The sequence below is a fragment of the Papaver somniferum genome, chromosome 9, assembly GCF_003573695.1.
Source record: "Papaver somniferum cultivar HN1 chromosome 9, ASM357369v1, whole genome shotgun sequence".
Taxonomy (NCBI): Eukaryota; Viridiplantae; Streptophyta; class Magnoliopsida; order Ranunculales; family Papaveraceae; genus Papaver; species Papaver somniferum.
Window position 1 is genome coordinate 78,250,645 of NC_039366.1, and position 17,050 is coordinate 78,267,694.

At 37.0% G+C, this 17,050-nt stretch overlaps 1 protein-coding gene across 1 annotated transcript; it reads right to left on the reverse strand.

The window, feature by feature from the left end:
• Nucleotides 1–11,444: 11,444 nt before the first annotated feature.
• On the reverse strand, nucleotides 11,445–11,921 carry LOC113312182. The gene has a single exon (XM_026560935.1). It carries the CDS (start codon nucleotides 11,919–11,921, stop codon nucleotides 11,445–11,447), a length of 477 nt encoding a protein of 158 aa, XP_026416720.1.
• Nucleotides 11,922–17,050: the final 5,129 nt, after the last annotated feature.

Genomic DNA, 17,050 nt, shown 5'->3' on the forward strand with positions numbered 1-17,050 from the left:
GGATCTGGACAAAGAAGATACTTAATAGTCACAACAGATTATTTCACAAAATGGACAGAAGTAAAGGCAGTACAGCATATTCGCGACAAAGATATCTTTACATTCATATTCGAAAATATCATTTGCATATTCGGAATTCCCGCGCAGTTAGTATCTGATAATGGGAAACAGTTTGAAGGACAGAACATAGAAATGTTACTTAACGCATTTAAGATAAAATGTGGAAAGTCTACTCCTCTGTATCCACAAGCTAATGGACAGGCAGAGGCAACAAACAAAACAATTGCAGATATATTAAAGAAAAAATTAGAAGGACATCATAGAGCATAGTGCGAACAAGTACATAATGCAGTATGGGCTTATAACACAACTAGGAGAGAAGCTACTGGAATGTCACCTTTTTGTTTAACATACGGAGTTGAAGCGGTGTTACCAACAGAAGTTGTTATTCCGACGACAAAGAGAGAATCTTGGGAGAAAAATCTGAGTGCGGGTTTGATCTTAAGCAAACTTGATGAGTTAGAAGAAAAAATAGAAAGAGCTTTACAGCATATGGAGAATTATCAGCGAAGATTAGCCCGAGAATATAATAAACGTGTCAAAGTACGCGAATTTCAACCAGGAGATTTAGTTCTGCGAGAGACACCAATATATCAGCGAGAAAATGGTGGAAAGTTAGCGAAAAAATGGGATGAACCTTACATCATTAAGGAGATAGTTTGGACAGGAGCTTATAAATTAATGGATCCAGAAGGTAGAGATATTGGTCATAGACTTGACAAACCATGGAACAGATTGTACTTAAAGAGATATTATCCATAAGAAGCTTTGATAAGTTATGTATGACGCAACAAAACGATTGAGAATAAACACTCAATGAAAGAATAGTTGCGAGATTATTCATATCAAAACAAGATCATGATACGCGAAACTTTCGCAGAGATAATCAGAGAACAATGACAAAAGAGAAAGGGGCGAACCTTTATGGCGTACACCCTAGTTCGCGAATACAATTTCGCAAGAGGCAAATGTAAGACCTAAAGTACGTCATATAAGGGGGTACCTGTTGCATGGCTCAGGGAAAGGATACACCGCCCCGGAACCTGAGTCATGGAGATTTGGGGTCAATAAAGCCCATCCGGGAGAGGAACCTTGGATTCTCAGCTTAAGCATATGACTTAGGTTAGGCGACTAAGGTAATAAGGACTCTCTCAAGGAGTGTAGAATCTGACCAAGGCGCCGAGGTACACGGTCGATTCAAGAGTGCCAGGGGCGTCTGGAGCGTACCTTTCCAATCTTGACAAGTCTTGGCTTATACTGCACTCGGCCCGAAGAAAACCCCACTTAGGGTGCAGTCTCGTAACCATAAACCCTATAGGTAAAAGGGATAAGAGGCTGCGAAAACAACTGGTTGTTGTTAAGACCGGATGGGAGGAGCCAACCTTGTATGGTAGAGGTACGTCTTCTTGAAGGGGAAACCAGGGGGGAGATAAGGGCGACACCCTCCATTAGGGAGCTGATAAGTGTCTTAAGACGCAAATGTCATGAGGCTTTTTACTCGCAAGGGTATTAAGGCTTGTCATATTTGTGCGACAATCCTAAATAGGAAATAATATTAAAGAGAAAGATAAGACGAGATCAATGGGTTTTAGCATGAAAGTGCGAAGACGTCCTGCGATTTCGTCGCACGACGACAATGTCATGGGGCTTTATTTTCGCAAGAATATTTAGACCTGTCATATTGTCGCAAAAATCCTGAAGAGGCAATAATACAAAAGAAAAAGTTAAGGCAAGATCAATGGATTTTTGCATGAAAATGCAAGGACGTCCTGCGATTTTGTCGCAATAACAAGAGGTGGCATAATAAGACCTTTAATTAGGAAGGAAAAATAAGACCACATGACAAAACAAAATATTTATAAGTATTCATAACAGATCATTTCTCGCAAGAAAGATAATGAGAGGCAAGTATGGGAATCAGTAAACAAGAGGCATTATCTTTCTCGCCAGCAAAATATTAAAAGAGAAAATTAATTCCAAAGTTGGTTGAAGAATATTATTCGCAAGAAATAATAAAGATGAAACAGTTCAAGAAGATAGAACTAAATAAGAAACTCTTCGCCAATGTTCTCATTATCGCCAGCCTTTTCTTCATTTCGATTCTGATATTCACCAACAATAATTTTTTTGAGAGAGACTTCTTTTTCGCCGCCATCTTGATTATCGCCAGCAATTACTTCTTTAGAAGGGATTTCTTTTTCGCTTCCATCTTGATTAGCACCAGCAGTTGTTTCCTTAGAAGGGATCTATTCTTCATCTTCCAAAAGATTATTCTCTCCACCACTTTCATAATCATAATCACTGTCAGCAGGACGAGGAATTTCATCATCATCTACTTCCAAAGGTTCGATTGATGTAGGAGGAAGAGATTTGGACAATAAAATATCATTCACAAGAACTTCATCCCGGAGATGAACTTGACGAAGAAGTGCTCTCTGATGATTCCTATCTTGAATATCCTTAAAGTAAGCAAGATAATCAAGTCTTCTTTCTGCTCGGTCGCGAGAACCAGTAAGGACAAAGACGAGTAGTGCATTTTCTTTGCGAATTTTGGCATATTTAGCCTCCAAAACAGAAATGGAGGAATGGAGATTTTTCTCAGACTCTGCGAAAAGTAGAATACAAAATTTCAGTAAGATGAAGAACTCAAAAATGTATGACAAAGAAAAGATAGTCAAGGCAGTCAAACTGTTATGACTACCTTTCTTTTGCAAAATAAGGTGTTGAATCAAGGTCAGACAACTATTCTCCCAACGGTTCATCGCATCATCAAATTTATCTCCAACTAAACCTTTAAGTCGAGATCGAAGATTTTTCTCTTTAGAAATAAGAAAGGCATTTTTCTTCGCAAGTAAAGAATACGATTCTTCTAATTTGGAATATTGTTCTTTAAGTTGGTTCGCCTTTACACTTAAAGCTATTCTACCTTGAATGAGTGTATCTCTTTCAGCGATAGATGACTCTGTTACTTCTTTAAGTTCATTTCTTAAGGAGCGGAGAGATTGTTCTTGGTCATCACATACTTTTTGAAGGATGCTAAGTTGTTGCGAAGATATCGCCATCTTGTTTAAACAAGTTCGCTTCTCTCGAGACAGATTTTTATTCTCATCTGATAAAGTTTCTATCCCTATATTAGCTTTAGTTAAAGAATAAGAGAGGCGAGATATTTCATTACTTAATAGATTTTGCCTCTGAACTAATTGGGTATTTTCATTAGTAAGATTATTTATATGATCAACAGAATATGAATAGAGATTATCTAATTGGTTATATTGATCCGTCAAAATCTCTTTATCAACACGGGCTTCTTCAACAGCAGATTAAAATTGATATCTCTCCATTATTCGTTTCTGGTTTAAGGCTTAACGGATTTCAAGGATAATTAAATATGGAAAGGATAAAATTATTAGAAAGGTAAATTGAAGACACGGATAAAGAAGTCATACCTCTCAGTTCATCATTCTTCTTGCGAAGATTGTCGCGATCCAGAGAAACATTCTGGAGCTTTTGATTTTCGAGACGAAGAGCATTACACTCTAAAGTCATCATTTGGATATTCTTATTCAAGGTTTCAACCTCTTTTTCAAAAGCTGTTTGCGAAGCAGCTCTGTCAGAGCCAAAATAGTTACTCAGAATTTCGCAAACACCAGACTTGACAGGATCAACGGGAGACTTCTTAACATCATTCAGAACCTCAGACAAAACTTTGAAAGCAATATTTAAAGGAAGAGGCTCAGGTAGAGAACTGGCAATGATAGAAGATTGGGAAACATTATCAATAGGAGGAGAAGAAGTTTCATTCACAGAAGGATTAATAAGGGGGGTTTCAATCATTGAAAGGTCAGTTGAAGGGATGAAATCTGAGGCAACCTTTTCGCGAATTGGAGATAATGGTTTAACTTGTGAAGATGTCGCAGGAGATTTTGAAGGGATAAGTAAGTGAAATGGAACAGAGGTTTCAACGGTTTTGAGGTGGCGAGATTTCTTGAGAGGTTTGTTGGCATCCTTATCACCCTGCGAATCACAATCCGATAAGAAACAGAGGCAACAATATTGTTATTAGAAAAGAATAATGTTTCTTACCACCTTCTGATCCGCAGACTTTCTTTTGTTTACAACAACCTTATGCTGCGATTTGGAAATATTAGGGTTCTGAACCGTAAATTTGGTGTTAGAGGCGTTTTTGCTGAAATAACAACAGTATGGGAATCACATAAACAACATCAAATAAGGCAGTAAGCAAGATCAATTTCAGCAAAACCCATAAGAAAGAAAAAAGAAAACTAACCTCGATGAATCCATGGAAACACCAGCAGGAAGATTAATTCGTAAAAATTAAAAAGAAGAAAATTACGAACAGTGAAGATCTACAGAGGGAACAGTATGGGAATGGAAAGAATTAAAAGATTGAAGAAGAAGATAGAAGAAAATTACAGCAGAGGAATTTACGGAGAAAAGATGAAGTTGCAGAGAAGATGAAAAGAGAGTAAAAAGAAGAAAAGGGAGAGTAAGAAGAGTATATATAGAGATTTTCGAGAAGATAAACACAATTAATGCGAAAAGACGTGAGCGGTTGAAAAGCAGCGTTACAGAAGACGTGTCAAGAAACAGATGGGAGAAAGGATACGTGTGATAAATACAGAATATGAAGTGATGGATAGCTGCGGCATTTCTCACATCATTCTCTACTTCGCAGAGAAGATATGAGAAGAGGCAAGATGTAGGATCAGAATCTCGCAGCAATAATGCCTCAGCAAAATTATTAACAACACAACACAACACAACACAACAGTGTCGCAGAACAACTTCAGAAATGACATAATAAACGACGTCAGCTAAATCATGAGAAAAATGTGATGGTCCTGCGAAAATTAGGGAGTTTGCGAGATTAACATTTGTAAGGTTGCGAGAATGTCGCAAGCCATATCCGAAAATAAAGGACAGATTAGCTGTCATCCACTATGTAATTCCCTATAAATAGCCATTCAATTATAAGGAAAGAGAGAGAGAAATCTTTTTTGAGTGAGAAGCAAGTAAATAGGAGAGAGAAAATCTAGAGCAGTGGTTATTCTTGATTCCTTTATCTTTTCTTGTAAAATTGTCCAAAGATTCATCAATAAAATTAAGATTGTTAATCCAAAAATGAGTTGAATGTTAATGAAATCTTGTGAGGGGTGTAGTGTAGGATTTCCTGCAACTACAATTCGATCGAGCTTTCCCTAGATTTTTCATCTCAAATTCAGATTTTAAATAGCTTTGAAGGTCTCTTATTACATCAAGAGTACACATCATGTCTGTACCATCAACATAAATAACTACAATTCCAAATCAGGAAGTTTCTTATGAATACGCAAGGAAAAATAACTTACTTGTCTATCCCCTCCAAATCAGATAGCCATTTAGAGGGGTATACCACATCCACCTGATTGCTTGAATCTATAAGTGAGCGTTTTATTTAACTGTAAACGCACTCTGTGGTTTAGAGTCATTTGATTTGGGCAACAAAAGTCTTTCAAGTACTTTTGTAAATATCTTCTATCTCTTGATTCTTTCAGAGATACGTAATAATCACATACATATGCTGCATTTCAAGTCCTTTTGAAATTACCAAGCTAACTAAGTACCGGAACTCTATAACGTTCATTACAAGAGAACAATTCCAGGGCTTTGTGAGAAACCTCACGCCACAAGGCGATTCTTTGTACTTTAAGATTACTTTCTTCACATTATGCTTTATGACAAATTAATTATGTATGTCCAATAGGCTTTACACTTGGTTGGTTAGCACTACCACACCAAATACCCGTATATTTACCAAAGAACTAAGTTCTACCTGGATTGTGTAGGCCAAATATGCTATTTATTTGAAATTAATCAAAGTAAAGCATGGTTCGATCTCATTTTGCTCTACTTCAGGAGCAACTATTTATGGATTATATCATCATTGTGCATGCATGATCCTTCCATTGACTCATGTGCATTCTCATAATCCGTCAGGATTTCATTGTTCTCTATAACCATTTAAAACTTCGGAGCGTCCTCCAGTTTGATTCATGGACATATTCCGAGACAATCTTATGAGATTATTTATGATGATATAAATAAGTTGCGCCTTACTCACCTACTTCCTTTCTAGGTGAGGATTGATCGAACCAAGTGGTCTCTCCAACTTCCTTTATGGAGTCACGGACCCAACCACACTTCCACTGAATGTAGTTGCAACACCTTAGTCTATGTGTATGTACCGTATTGAGGTTTTGTATCTTTGCAGGTAGGTTTGCAGCTGGTATGTATGATCTCATCACTTTAGCAACATCAGTGTACATTCTGAATATCGAATATTTTTTATCACTTCACATTTATATTTGTGGAGTACAAGAATCAATATGAGACACAGTGGGAATATACCACGACAATTCCTGTCGTTCCCTTAGAAAATACTTTTTCTTATCTCCCCCTAACGACGGGAAGACTGTCTCATTAGAGTGATAACCCGCAAATCTAGCGGTAAGAGATCTCGTGCCAAAAATTTTAAAATGCGGATAATTGTTGGGAACTTATCTCCAACATAACTACTTAACAGTTTTTAAGACCCATCATAGTACGATGTGGAGTCGTAATGGCACATATATAGTGCAACCAAAAATGCGTAAGAACACGAATGTCAGGCTTAAATCCAGTTACCAACTGGTACGCAGAAAAGGTTGACTAATATTGGGTTCTAAAAACGAATTAAGCAAGATGCGTGTAATATTGTATATTACCCAAGCAGTTAAAGGTAGGTTTGTACGCATAACCATGCCTTAGGCGCCATCTGTAACCTTTTGATGATAGCCTTTGCGAGACCATAAGGTATAGGATGCTCTGCATTGATCCTATTAAATACGCAATAACCATCAAGTCCTTTTGATGTACACTAGATAGCATTTACAAGGGGTGGTGAGCCCTTACATGTATAATATGTGCTAGTAGTTTTCCAAATGCAAAATGTCTTGGGAACTATAACTACTCCAAAATGTCAAACCATTCACCATATCCATAAGCCACTTTAATGGTCGCATTCTGCATGAATATTTTTCTAAATTTCACCTCGTTTTCTTTGTAATATGGATTATTTACCATTTGCATCTTAGGATGGTCTCGATCCCGTTTTACTGAAGACTTTGTGAAACGAGCGATATGCTTTCTTACTTAAAAGCAATAGGGGGGGGGGGGGGGTTGTTGTGCATCTAGTACTTTAGAAAACACTTATTGAGAGATATGCCGTCATTTCGCATTCCGTCAATCTTTCTCCTGTTTTTGTTAACTCAAATAAATTGATGTTCGTATGAGTCCTTTCAAAACGATCATCATGTCACAACCAAAGTGGCTTTATGGTTATGCCCAAAGCCTGCATGAGTCAATTCCCAAACATTTCATAGTCGGAGCCAATATGGATTCAATAATCCAAATATTATAGTGATTTACATTTCACTAGATTTACTCACTAGTTTCTCTAATACATTAGGGACTATAAAAGATGCATTCAATTACATTCTCATCACTGTGAGTTTCCACGTGATATCCACTTGCATGGGTTTCTGTGGAATTTAACAAGGTGTTATTATCTCTTGGTACATGTAGAGATTTTGTGACGTCTTTGTTCTATCTTGAAAACAAACTTTGAGTAGTGCTTCGCTCGATGATCCAATCCTCGTAGTCACATTATAAGGAAATGGTTCAGCAACTAGTTTAAATTCCTTAAGCTAGTGGAAGAAAAACAACTATGAGTTAAACACTTGGGTCTTGAGAGTTTTAATAAGTGGTGTGGCCTAATTACGTAATAAAAGTGAGATTCATCTCAAGTACTTTAGAGTGAATATATATTACATGTCACCCAATATATCTCAAATGCTTTAGAGAATTTATGCCTCGTATTTTCATTCCATAAATGCAGACATTGGATCTAGTTCAACTCAATAAGATAGTCAATTGGCCCGGCAAAGTTCTTGTTGCCATTAAAGTTGATGTGAAAATTGGTTGCTACTATGATACACACATTACATTGTATATATAAACGCCTATGACCGGGTGCATTTCCAACTCTTTGATTTATGATGGGAGCTACAATTACATTTTAGCTGATCCCATACTAGGTTGATACTTGTGTATCGGCGTTATTACTACCGAAGACAAAAGTACATCTTTGTCTCATGACACATATGTCCCTTTTGCACATGCTTTATATGAGTCGGTACGTCTAACCCTCATTACTTTGGGGTTCTTTTAATTTGAGAAATTTTTTATCTCAACAAGCCAATAGAATCTCACTATACATGTCAACCAATTACTTTAGGTTGAATAAATTATTAAAAATAGTTCTCTTGTTGTCATACTTCAACATATGCTGGTTCGTTAGTATTATGGATGAAGTAGAGAAATGGAAATTTTCTGGCTCATATCATCTTTTGTGAGTTCTTCCACAAAAATTGGAATACATGTGATTTTATTTGCAACTCTTTTGGAACTACTAACTCTTGAATAGTCGAGCACGTGGATTACATTCCACGAAACATTCAAATTTGGAGAGACAATATCAAGTACGCAAAACGGTCCAAGTACTTTTGAACCCCAAATAAATACATTGATGGATCGAGTTGGTACAACCAATTGAACAGAAAAAAAAAATCATTCGACTATAACCAATATCATATTCAAGATTGAAATTGAACCTTTATAATATGGACTTATCTAAGCCAAAATAATGTTCCAAAAACAAATAAATAAGCCCAATAGATGTTCCATTAGTTACATACATCAAGCTTTGGTTCCTGTCTACATAGACAAAACCAGAACAACTTTAGCCGCGCACGTCCCAAAACCAGGCACCAACATGAACGGGAACAGGAACAGGTTGGACCGGGCTCGGCTGGAACATGCCTAAGCTGAACCGAGAGGACTGATCCGGACCGAACCGAGTGAACCGGACCAAACCGAGCAGACTGGTCCGGACCGGGTCGGGTGGACCGAAAGAGAAACAAATAGCGTGGAAACAGAAACTCCTTCCCCAAAGGATTACGAATAGGCTTTCCTTCTCCTCTAGCCCGGAGGATTACCACCGACGCAAGATGTGTAAAATCAATCGCAGTATAAAACCAAAAATACATTAGTTATAAAGTGTAATCATTGAATAAATTGTACATCACAAATACTATAGTACAGTAACGTACATGACTTTTTCTTTGTTAATTAAAGTATGAATAATGGGTAATAATGACCATTAAAGATGAACAACAAAAGAAATTCTTTTTTTTCTTAACAAAAACGAACAAAACACATAATCATAGGATCATCAAAGGTTTATTAGATAGCATAGGACAGAATAAGGACATGAGACATATATCAATCAATCACGGGTTCCGAATCTTAAGATGCATAATGGAAAACTCTTTAAAAAAAAGAAACAAAACAAAAGAATACTGTGCATATGGGAAAGGGTACTATAGGATAGTAGGGCTATGACATGATTAAACAAACATCACAGAGAGAAAAAAATGCATATGGCTCTAATCTCTTGCAAATGTATATGGCATCAATACAATATAATAAATTGAAATAAACGTAAAGGAAAACATGAAATGCAAGGGACGAATCAAACAATTAATCAAATTTTTTTCTTTAAATCCAAAATAATCTAACCTAGGGATATACCATCAGATCTAGCTATAACAACATTACAGATTTATGCAATCATGTATTAGATGATTAGTGATTATTAAACATTATAATATTATAAAATACTTGGTAATTGAGATTCAGAAACAAACAGAAATAATAAAAAAGAAAGTAAATAAAATAAATCGTGATATGGGAAGCATATGACGCAAAAACACATAAATTAACCAATCATCAATGGATTCACATAGCAGACAAGTATATTCTGAATCAATGGAGACTTTATTAAAGTCTTGGATTTTGGAGTATCATACCTTTGAACGCATTTGGCAGAGAAAACAAAATAATAGAAGTACCTACTGAGATCCCCAAAAACAGACTGTGATTCGATGATTACCACGCCAGGAGAAAAAAAAAATTCTCTCTTTGCGGCTTTTTCTTTGCGGACGCGGAGCTCCTGCGCCAACTAGTGCAGTTGATTGATGTCGTAACAAATGAAAACTGGGGTTCTTTGTTCGAAGATTTGATGATAACCATACCATTGTGATTTAAATAATAAAAACAAAATGTAATCGTAGAACTAAAAATCAAACCCGGGAGATCGCATGAGTTGATGATTACTAAAAAAAAAATCGCAAAGAGCTCATGCATGATAACGTTTTGTAGTGGAAATGAAGGGAAAGACAAAGAGGCAGAGAGTTTCTATTGATTAGAGTATGCTTTATATACAACCATGGTAAAACCCTAACTACCTAGTTGGGCCGCACATCTATGGGTCATAGGCCCTACAACACTAATATGTTTTTGACGCGTGAAAACGTCAAGCTAACCTCCTCCAGAGGTTGAATTGACTTACAGGGGATTAGTCCACGAGTGAGTTGGGGGTTTAACGTATTTTGGGTCTTGGGGATTTTGAGGGAGTGTAAGAGAGTATAGGGAGTTTGAGAGAGTTTGGTGTTTTGAGTGTAGGGAGTTTGAGAGACTCTCTCAAAATCTCTACTCTTTTGAGAGATTTGGAGTGAGGCAAAAATACACTATAAACTCCCCAGAACTCCCCAAAAAAACCCCAACTCCCGAGCATTCTAGTTTTTACCACTAACAGGGAGTTTAAGAGTTTCTTTCAAACTCCCCCACGACTAACGGGGTTTTCTAGGGAGTTTGGGAGACTCTTCTAAACTCTCCCACGACTAACGGGGATTTTGAGAGACTCCTTCGAACTCCCCACGACTAACGGGAAAAAACCCAACTACACCCAACTCCTCCAACTCCCTTGAGGACTAACACCCTGTTAATGTCATTTTAGATGTGCAAAAAACTAGACTCTAAAACCTTAAAATATACCCCTTAGGGATATTTTTGAAGACCCCCTTTTTTTCTTTTCTTTTTTTTTTAATAAGAAAGGAATTTTCATTAATAATTTAAAGGACTACATCAAGTTTTTCAGAAATTAGAGAGGATAACCACTGTGGTAAACTCTCTGACCAAAAAACGGTATTATTGCTTAGCCTTGCATCTTTTGCTAAGAGATCCGCTACCTCATTTGTTTCTCTTGGGACATAACAACATTCGCATTTATTAAGATTCTTAAGAAGTTCTTGGCAATCATAAATTATACTATTATTTGTCCATTTAACTGAGCCATGTTTGCCATTAATAGCGTTCACCACATTAGCAGAGTCTCCCTTTAGTTGAAGATTGATGACTTGATTTGCAACTGCCCATTTGATTTCTTACAAAGCAACTTGCGCCTCAGCCTTTTCTACATCCTGAGCTACTGCCGGAATGCATCCTGTTGTTCTCCACTTCCCTGCATCATCAACTACTATTAGTCCCGTTCCCATAAGATTAGAGTCTTTCGAATAAGACGCATCAAAATTAACTTTAATAAAATTTTCAGATGGTCTTGTCCAAGGAATATGAACCCTCATATGAGCCCCTCCCTGTTGGGAAATAGAGGACCGGTTACTGTTACTTACAACCCATTCATTCATGTTATGATTAATCATGCATACTATATTCGGAATGTTAACTTGTGCATTATCAAATACTACTGCACAACGCAGTTTCCAGATTTGCCAAAGAGTGAAGGATGCAAAATCCACCAGTTCTTTGTTAACAGCTGCCAAGCTATCATTGATTGTAAACCAACTACCAATCCAGTCTATGAGATCTACACCACTGCACAATCCTGCAATATTAGAATTCATAGCCAGCCAAATGGCTTTAGAAACATCACAATCAAGCAATAAATGTTGCACATTCTCATTTTGTTTATCACAAAAGGGGCATTTTGGATTAATATCAGCTACATATCTAGATAATTTTTCCCTAACTGGTAGACAACCATGCACACATTTCCAAATAAATGCATAATCTTAGGAGGCAAAACAGATTTCCAAAATTTGGTCCAAGGAAAGAGGTTAACCCTAGGACCGGTACTAGCATTACTGTTAGTTGTGTCAAGGACTCTATAAGCTGTTTTGACAGGAAAAAAACCATTTTATGCCGGAGTCCACCTCAACTGATCCTTACATGCAGAAGAGCTTTTACGGCGAAATTGGCTAAAAAGTGGTTTTTGCGCTCGTGGGAGAAAATTACTATACGGACTCTCACTTTGGATAAGGGGTAACCTAATTACTAAGGGGAACCCCATTTCAGGGCATGTACTAAAGGGACACCGGAACTGGATAGGGGGAGGTCATCTTCAAAATTCAAAACAGAAATTGGCGGGAAGAATAGGCAGCAGCGACAACAGTTTTTGAGCAGAGATTTGAGCGACTTAGGAGGAGATTCAATGGGCATATTTGGTACCTACGGACTCTAGGAGACATAACAGGCATAATGCAATCATCTATACCCATCCAATTGGGCTGGGTAAGTCGGAAAATCCACACAAAGTCAAGACAGCAACACGGTCCCTGTTTAGGGTTTGAGATTAGTTTGAGAGATTTAAGGGATTTTCTTGCGTGGGATATACTTCAAATAAGTTGAGTCCAAGTCCTAGAATATATTTGAGACGAGAGAATAGCTAAAAACAGGGTGGAACGCAACAATAAGAGGATTATTCTTCAAACTGCCCGTAGAGAATAATGGAGATTTTCAACGAGTTTGATCGAGTTTCAAGGTGATTCAAAGCCTATAAATAGTTGGGTTTACGTCATAGAAAGGGGATGAAGAGTTTGGGGTCGATACAGAGCCAGGAGGAGCGAAGAAGAAGGAGTAGCAGCAATGTTCACCTGCTGTTGTTGCTGCCATTAAAAAGCTTCAAGAACACGAAGAACAGACTCTCCGGGACAGTCTTATTTTCAGCAGCTTCAGAACAGTCTTATTTTCAGCAGCTCAACAGAAGAAGTGAGGTGTCGCAGTTCGCTGCAGTTTTCTGTTGTCGTTCTTTTCTGGACGTGTTTTGTGAGTCTCAGAACTACTATTTTATAACTTTTGACTCTTTTAATCACACTTTGAGCTTTGAATTAATATGTTGAGTGTATGATTGATATGAATAGCTAAACCCCAATACTGGGATGATGGAGGAAACCATTCTTTATGCATGAGTAATTTTATTTAATTCTTTTATGACTATTTGCACTATTATGAATGGAATTATGATTTTTATTGATTATTTGTGATTTTGTCTGATGATGTATGCTTAATCCATGAGATTCTTGATGCATCATGCTTATGATTTACATATAATACTTACAAAATCTATTTTTGGCAAAATAAGAGTCGATATTTTTTATCAATATAAGCTTTAATTGTCTAGAATTAATAATTGAATCGCATGAGTATAAGAATTGGTGAAATCCTGAGTCCCAGTATCTCTTGATCCTGTGACAAATTTGTATATATTTTTGTTTTTAAATCTATTCAAGTCCGAGCAACGAATTCTTACTACCACTTTTAAGACTACAACAAAATGGCGCCGCCGACGCGGACTTGTATATAGATTTGTTTTTAGGTTTAATAGTTTTTTTATTTATTACTATTTGTTCCTTTTTACGTTTCTTTTTGTGTCTTTGATTTACAGGTTCGAAGTGGAATACTAAGGACTTGGGAACAAAAAGCTTAAAGCTAAAAGCTAAAAGAGAAGAAAAAAATAGACATAATATTTTTTTTTTAGGATTTAATCTTTATTATTATTTTTTTTGTATATAACTTTTATTTATTTATTTTAGAATTTGTAAACAGACTTTATTTGTCATAATTTTTGTAATTTTTTTTTATTTAGACTTTATTCTGGACTTTGGACATTATTTTTAAAACCCTACGGAAGGGTTATAAATTAAAAAAATTAAATACAAACTGTTTGCAGGGAAGGACGACGATTACTATATCGTCTCGGCCCCTCGGGTTCGCACACGGCATAGGAGTCGTGGCCCGAGTCGACGACAACGGTTCATCGCCCGTCTGGTACGGGAGGTAAGTCCAATCGAAACACCCGCGAATCTCCTGCAAGCGGGTTACTGTCTGCCTTAAGGTGATAATTGTTTGAGGACGAACCGGACTGTCTTTATTTTCCTAGTAAAGGGCAAGGCCTGGCCTAAACAAGATAAGGGTTCGGATTTCATCACCGTTCCCTTCTTGCCCGCCTTAGGAAAACGAAACCTAACGCGAACCCAAGCTTAAAATTTGGAATAGAACGAGACCGATAGGGTAACGAGCTTAAATAGGAAACTCGTTCGAAAAATATTGTTTGCTCTTTAAGCACACTCCAAAGTTCATGATGGTTTCTGTGAGTTGAATGCGTGACTGCGCCGCCTTGTGATAGCGGTGAGGCCTTGGGTATCAAAGCTCCACTGAGCTTCCCTCGCCTCGATTCAACTTACATTAGCTCGGATTGATTCCAGAGGGGTGTGCTCAAATTGTAACGAATTCCTTTTCGAAGGAATAGAAGCTGGTCTAGAAACAATCTAAGTGGAGCCATCATGCTTTTTGTTTGCTAGAAATATTTAGGTTTGTTTTGGTGGAGTCGAGTCGGCCTTGTTTGTGATTGCGTAGAATTCCCCTGCAATTAAGAATGTCGAACTGGTATGATAGAAGCCAATACAATGAATATCGACCTGAATTTGAATATGGACATCATCAATATTATGACCATAGTGAGAATAGTGGCTGGGGACGCCAACCTTTTCAAGGTTATGGTTCATACCATGGTGAGCCCAATTACTATCCGCACGCGCATCAGTCATACGAGCAAGAAGATTATAGTACTAGTTCTTCGTCTCTAGAGGATACAATCAAACTATTGAAAAGTAGTCCTTATTATGATCCTTCAGTTCCTATTCCTTCTCTAGAAGAGACTCTCAGGAATTTAGCTGAGTCATCATGTCTGTTAGCTGAATCGACGTATAAATTAGATGAGGTGAATAATGTAGTTATGGACGAAAGAACTGCAACAACAACTGAATCTGTAGAAGATATCCTCAATAGATTAACTCAAAACTTAGATCCTACACTAAGGGAACTTTCTTTGGAAGAGACCCTTGAGAGGATAGCTGAGTCGACACGTAGACTTGAGTTAGAGACGAACGAAAGTATTGCTCAAAATAACTTGAATTGCCAATATAGTGTATCCAATAATACCCTTAAGAATGAAGATAATTTTTCACATAATCAAGATAACGAGGTTATAATTGGTAACACTACTTATTTAGATAAGGTTCAATCATCTTCGTACTATTATAATGATGAGGATAGTAGTGATGAAGAATCTGAAATATGTAGGCATAGTGATCAGGAATCTAGTAATCCAATTGAGCTTTATAGTGATTATATTATTTCTACTTCAAATCCAAATAATTTTTATGATTATTCACCTATTCGAAAGGACGAGGATTTGATTAGGGATACCACCGTTTTAGACGATGTAGTTTTTCCTTTTGATTACGAAGCCGATAGTGGTTTAGAGGAACGGGTTTATTTCGAAAATACTGTTTTAGAGTCTAGCGACTTAGAAACAATAGTCTTGGAAGAAGAAGATAGACCCGTAGAGATGAGTAAAGATGCACTACCTGATAATAACTTAGAAGAATCTCTTGAATATTTTAAGGACTCTGAAGATACGGAAATTCAAGAAATAATTAGAGGTATATCTAGAGACACTGAAAACTCTAAGTTTGGGGGTGATTATCACTTCCCTAGTGCCTTACCTTTAACTCTCAGAAAGTCCCCATACTTAGGACTTGATATCTCTGCCTCGACCATTTTACAAGATTACCTTCATACTCGTTTTCCCGAGCCTAATGATGTCCAGGAAGAAGTTCAGTCGTTAGAAACCCATCCTCTGGTTGATGTGGTTTGCCCAGGCTATGATCCCCAGATTGACTTTGTTTTCCCACCAAATAGCTTTCTTCCAACTGTGGGAATGTTTAGATTTCAAATGTGTCACTTATTAAGTTCTAAGACTAAGCCTAAGTCCTTTAGGAAATTAGAATCGACACATTTGCTTCAGAATGACCACCACTCTGACTGTGGTCAACTATGTAAGTCATACCTAATTGACTTAGAGGATCCTAAATTATTTAGGTTATTTTGTGATTCCAGGTTCTTATCTGAGTTTTTCCAGACTCTAGGACCTAATAATTTGGATCATACCTATGAGGAAATGCATCTGAGGAAAATAGTCTATTTAGACCCCTTTATAGAACCTGAACCTGAACCGCAATTAGCGATAGTTATCCAGAAACTAGGTAAGGGCATGCTAGTATTGTACATTTTCTTGGTTCACTGCAGTTTCCTTTTGTCAGCTCTTTTTAGTTTTGAAGACCCACAGTTATTTCGACTGTTACTTTATGGTTCGAGTTGACTAATCCTTTCCTAAGTCTGGCTGAAGACTTTAAACTTAGCACTTCTTGGGAGGTAACCCAATCTCATGCAACACGGTAATATCTTTCCTTATCTCTTTTTCTTCAAATGGTAACAGTTTCTCCTTGTTCATGCTTTTAATTTCATATTTAGAACATTGAGGACAATGTTAGATTTAAGTTTGGGGGTATGGGAGAAACTTTTTAGTTGTAGTATGAATAAATAAACTCCAAAGCTTAGAAATTTATGCCTATTTAGGATTGCACTAACTAATCTAAGTGGATGGAAGCATTTTGATTGTAGGAGTTGAGGAACCAATCTGATTAGATGGCAACATCTAGAAGAGTCTATTCATAAAAGCACAGAGCTCAGGTGTTAGAAATAACATGATAGTTTCACCATATCTCGTTGAGTCCTTTTCATTTCTATTTTTATTTTATTTTGTTTTTAAACTATGTTTCTCTAAGTGATAGGTGGGGCCCACGATTCAAGTTGTTACCAATGCTAGGGTGAATTAGAGTGATTGAGATAC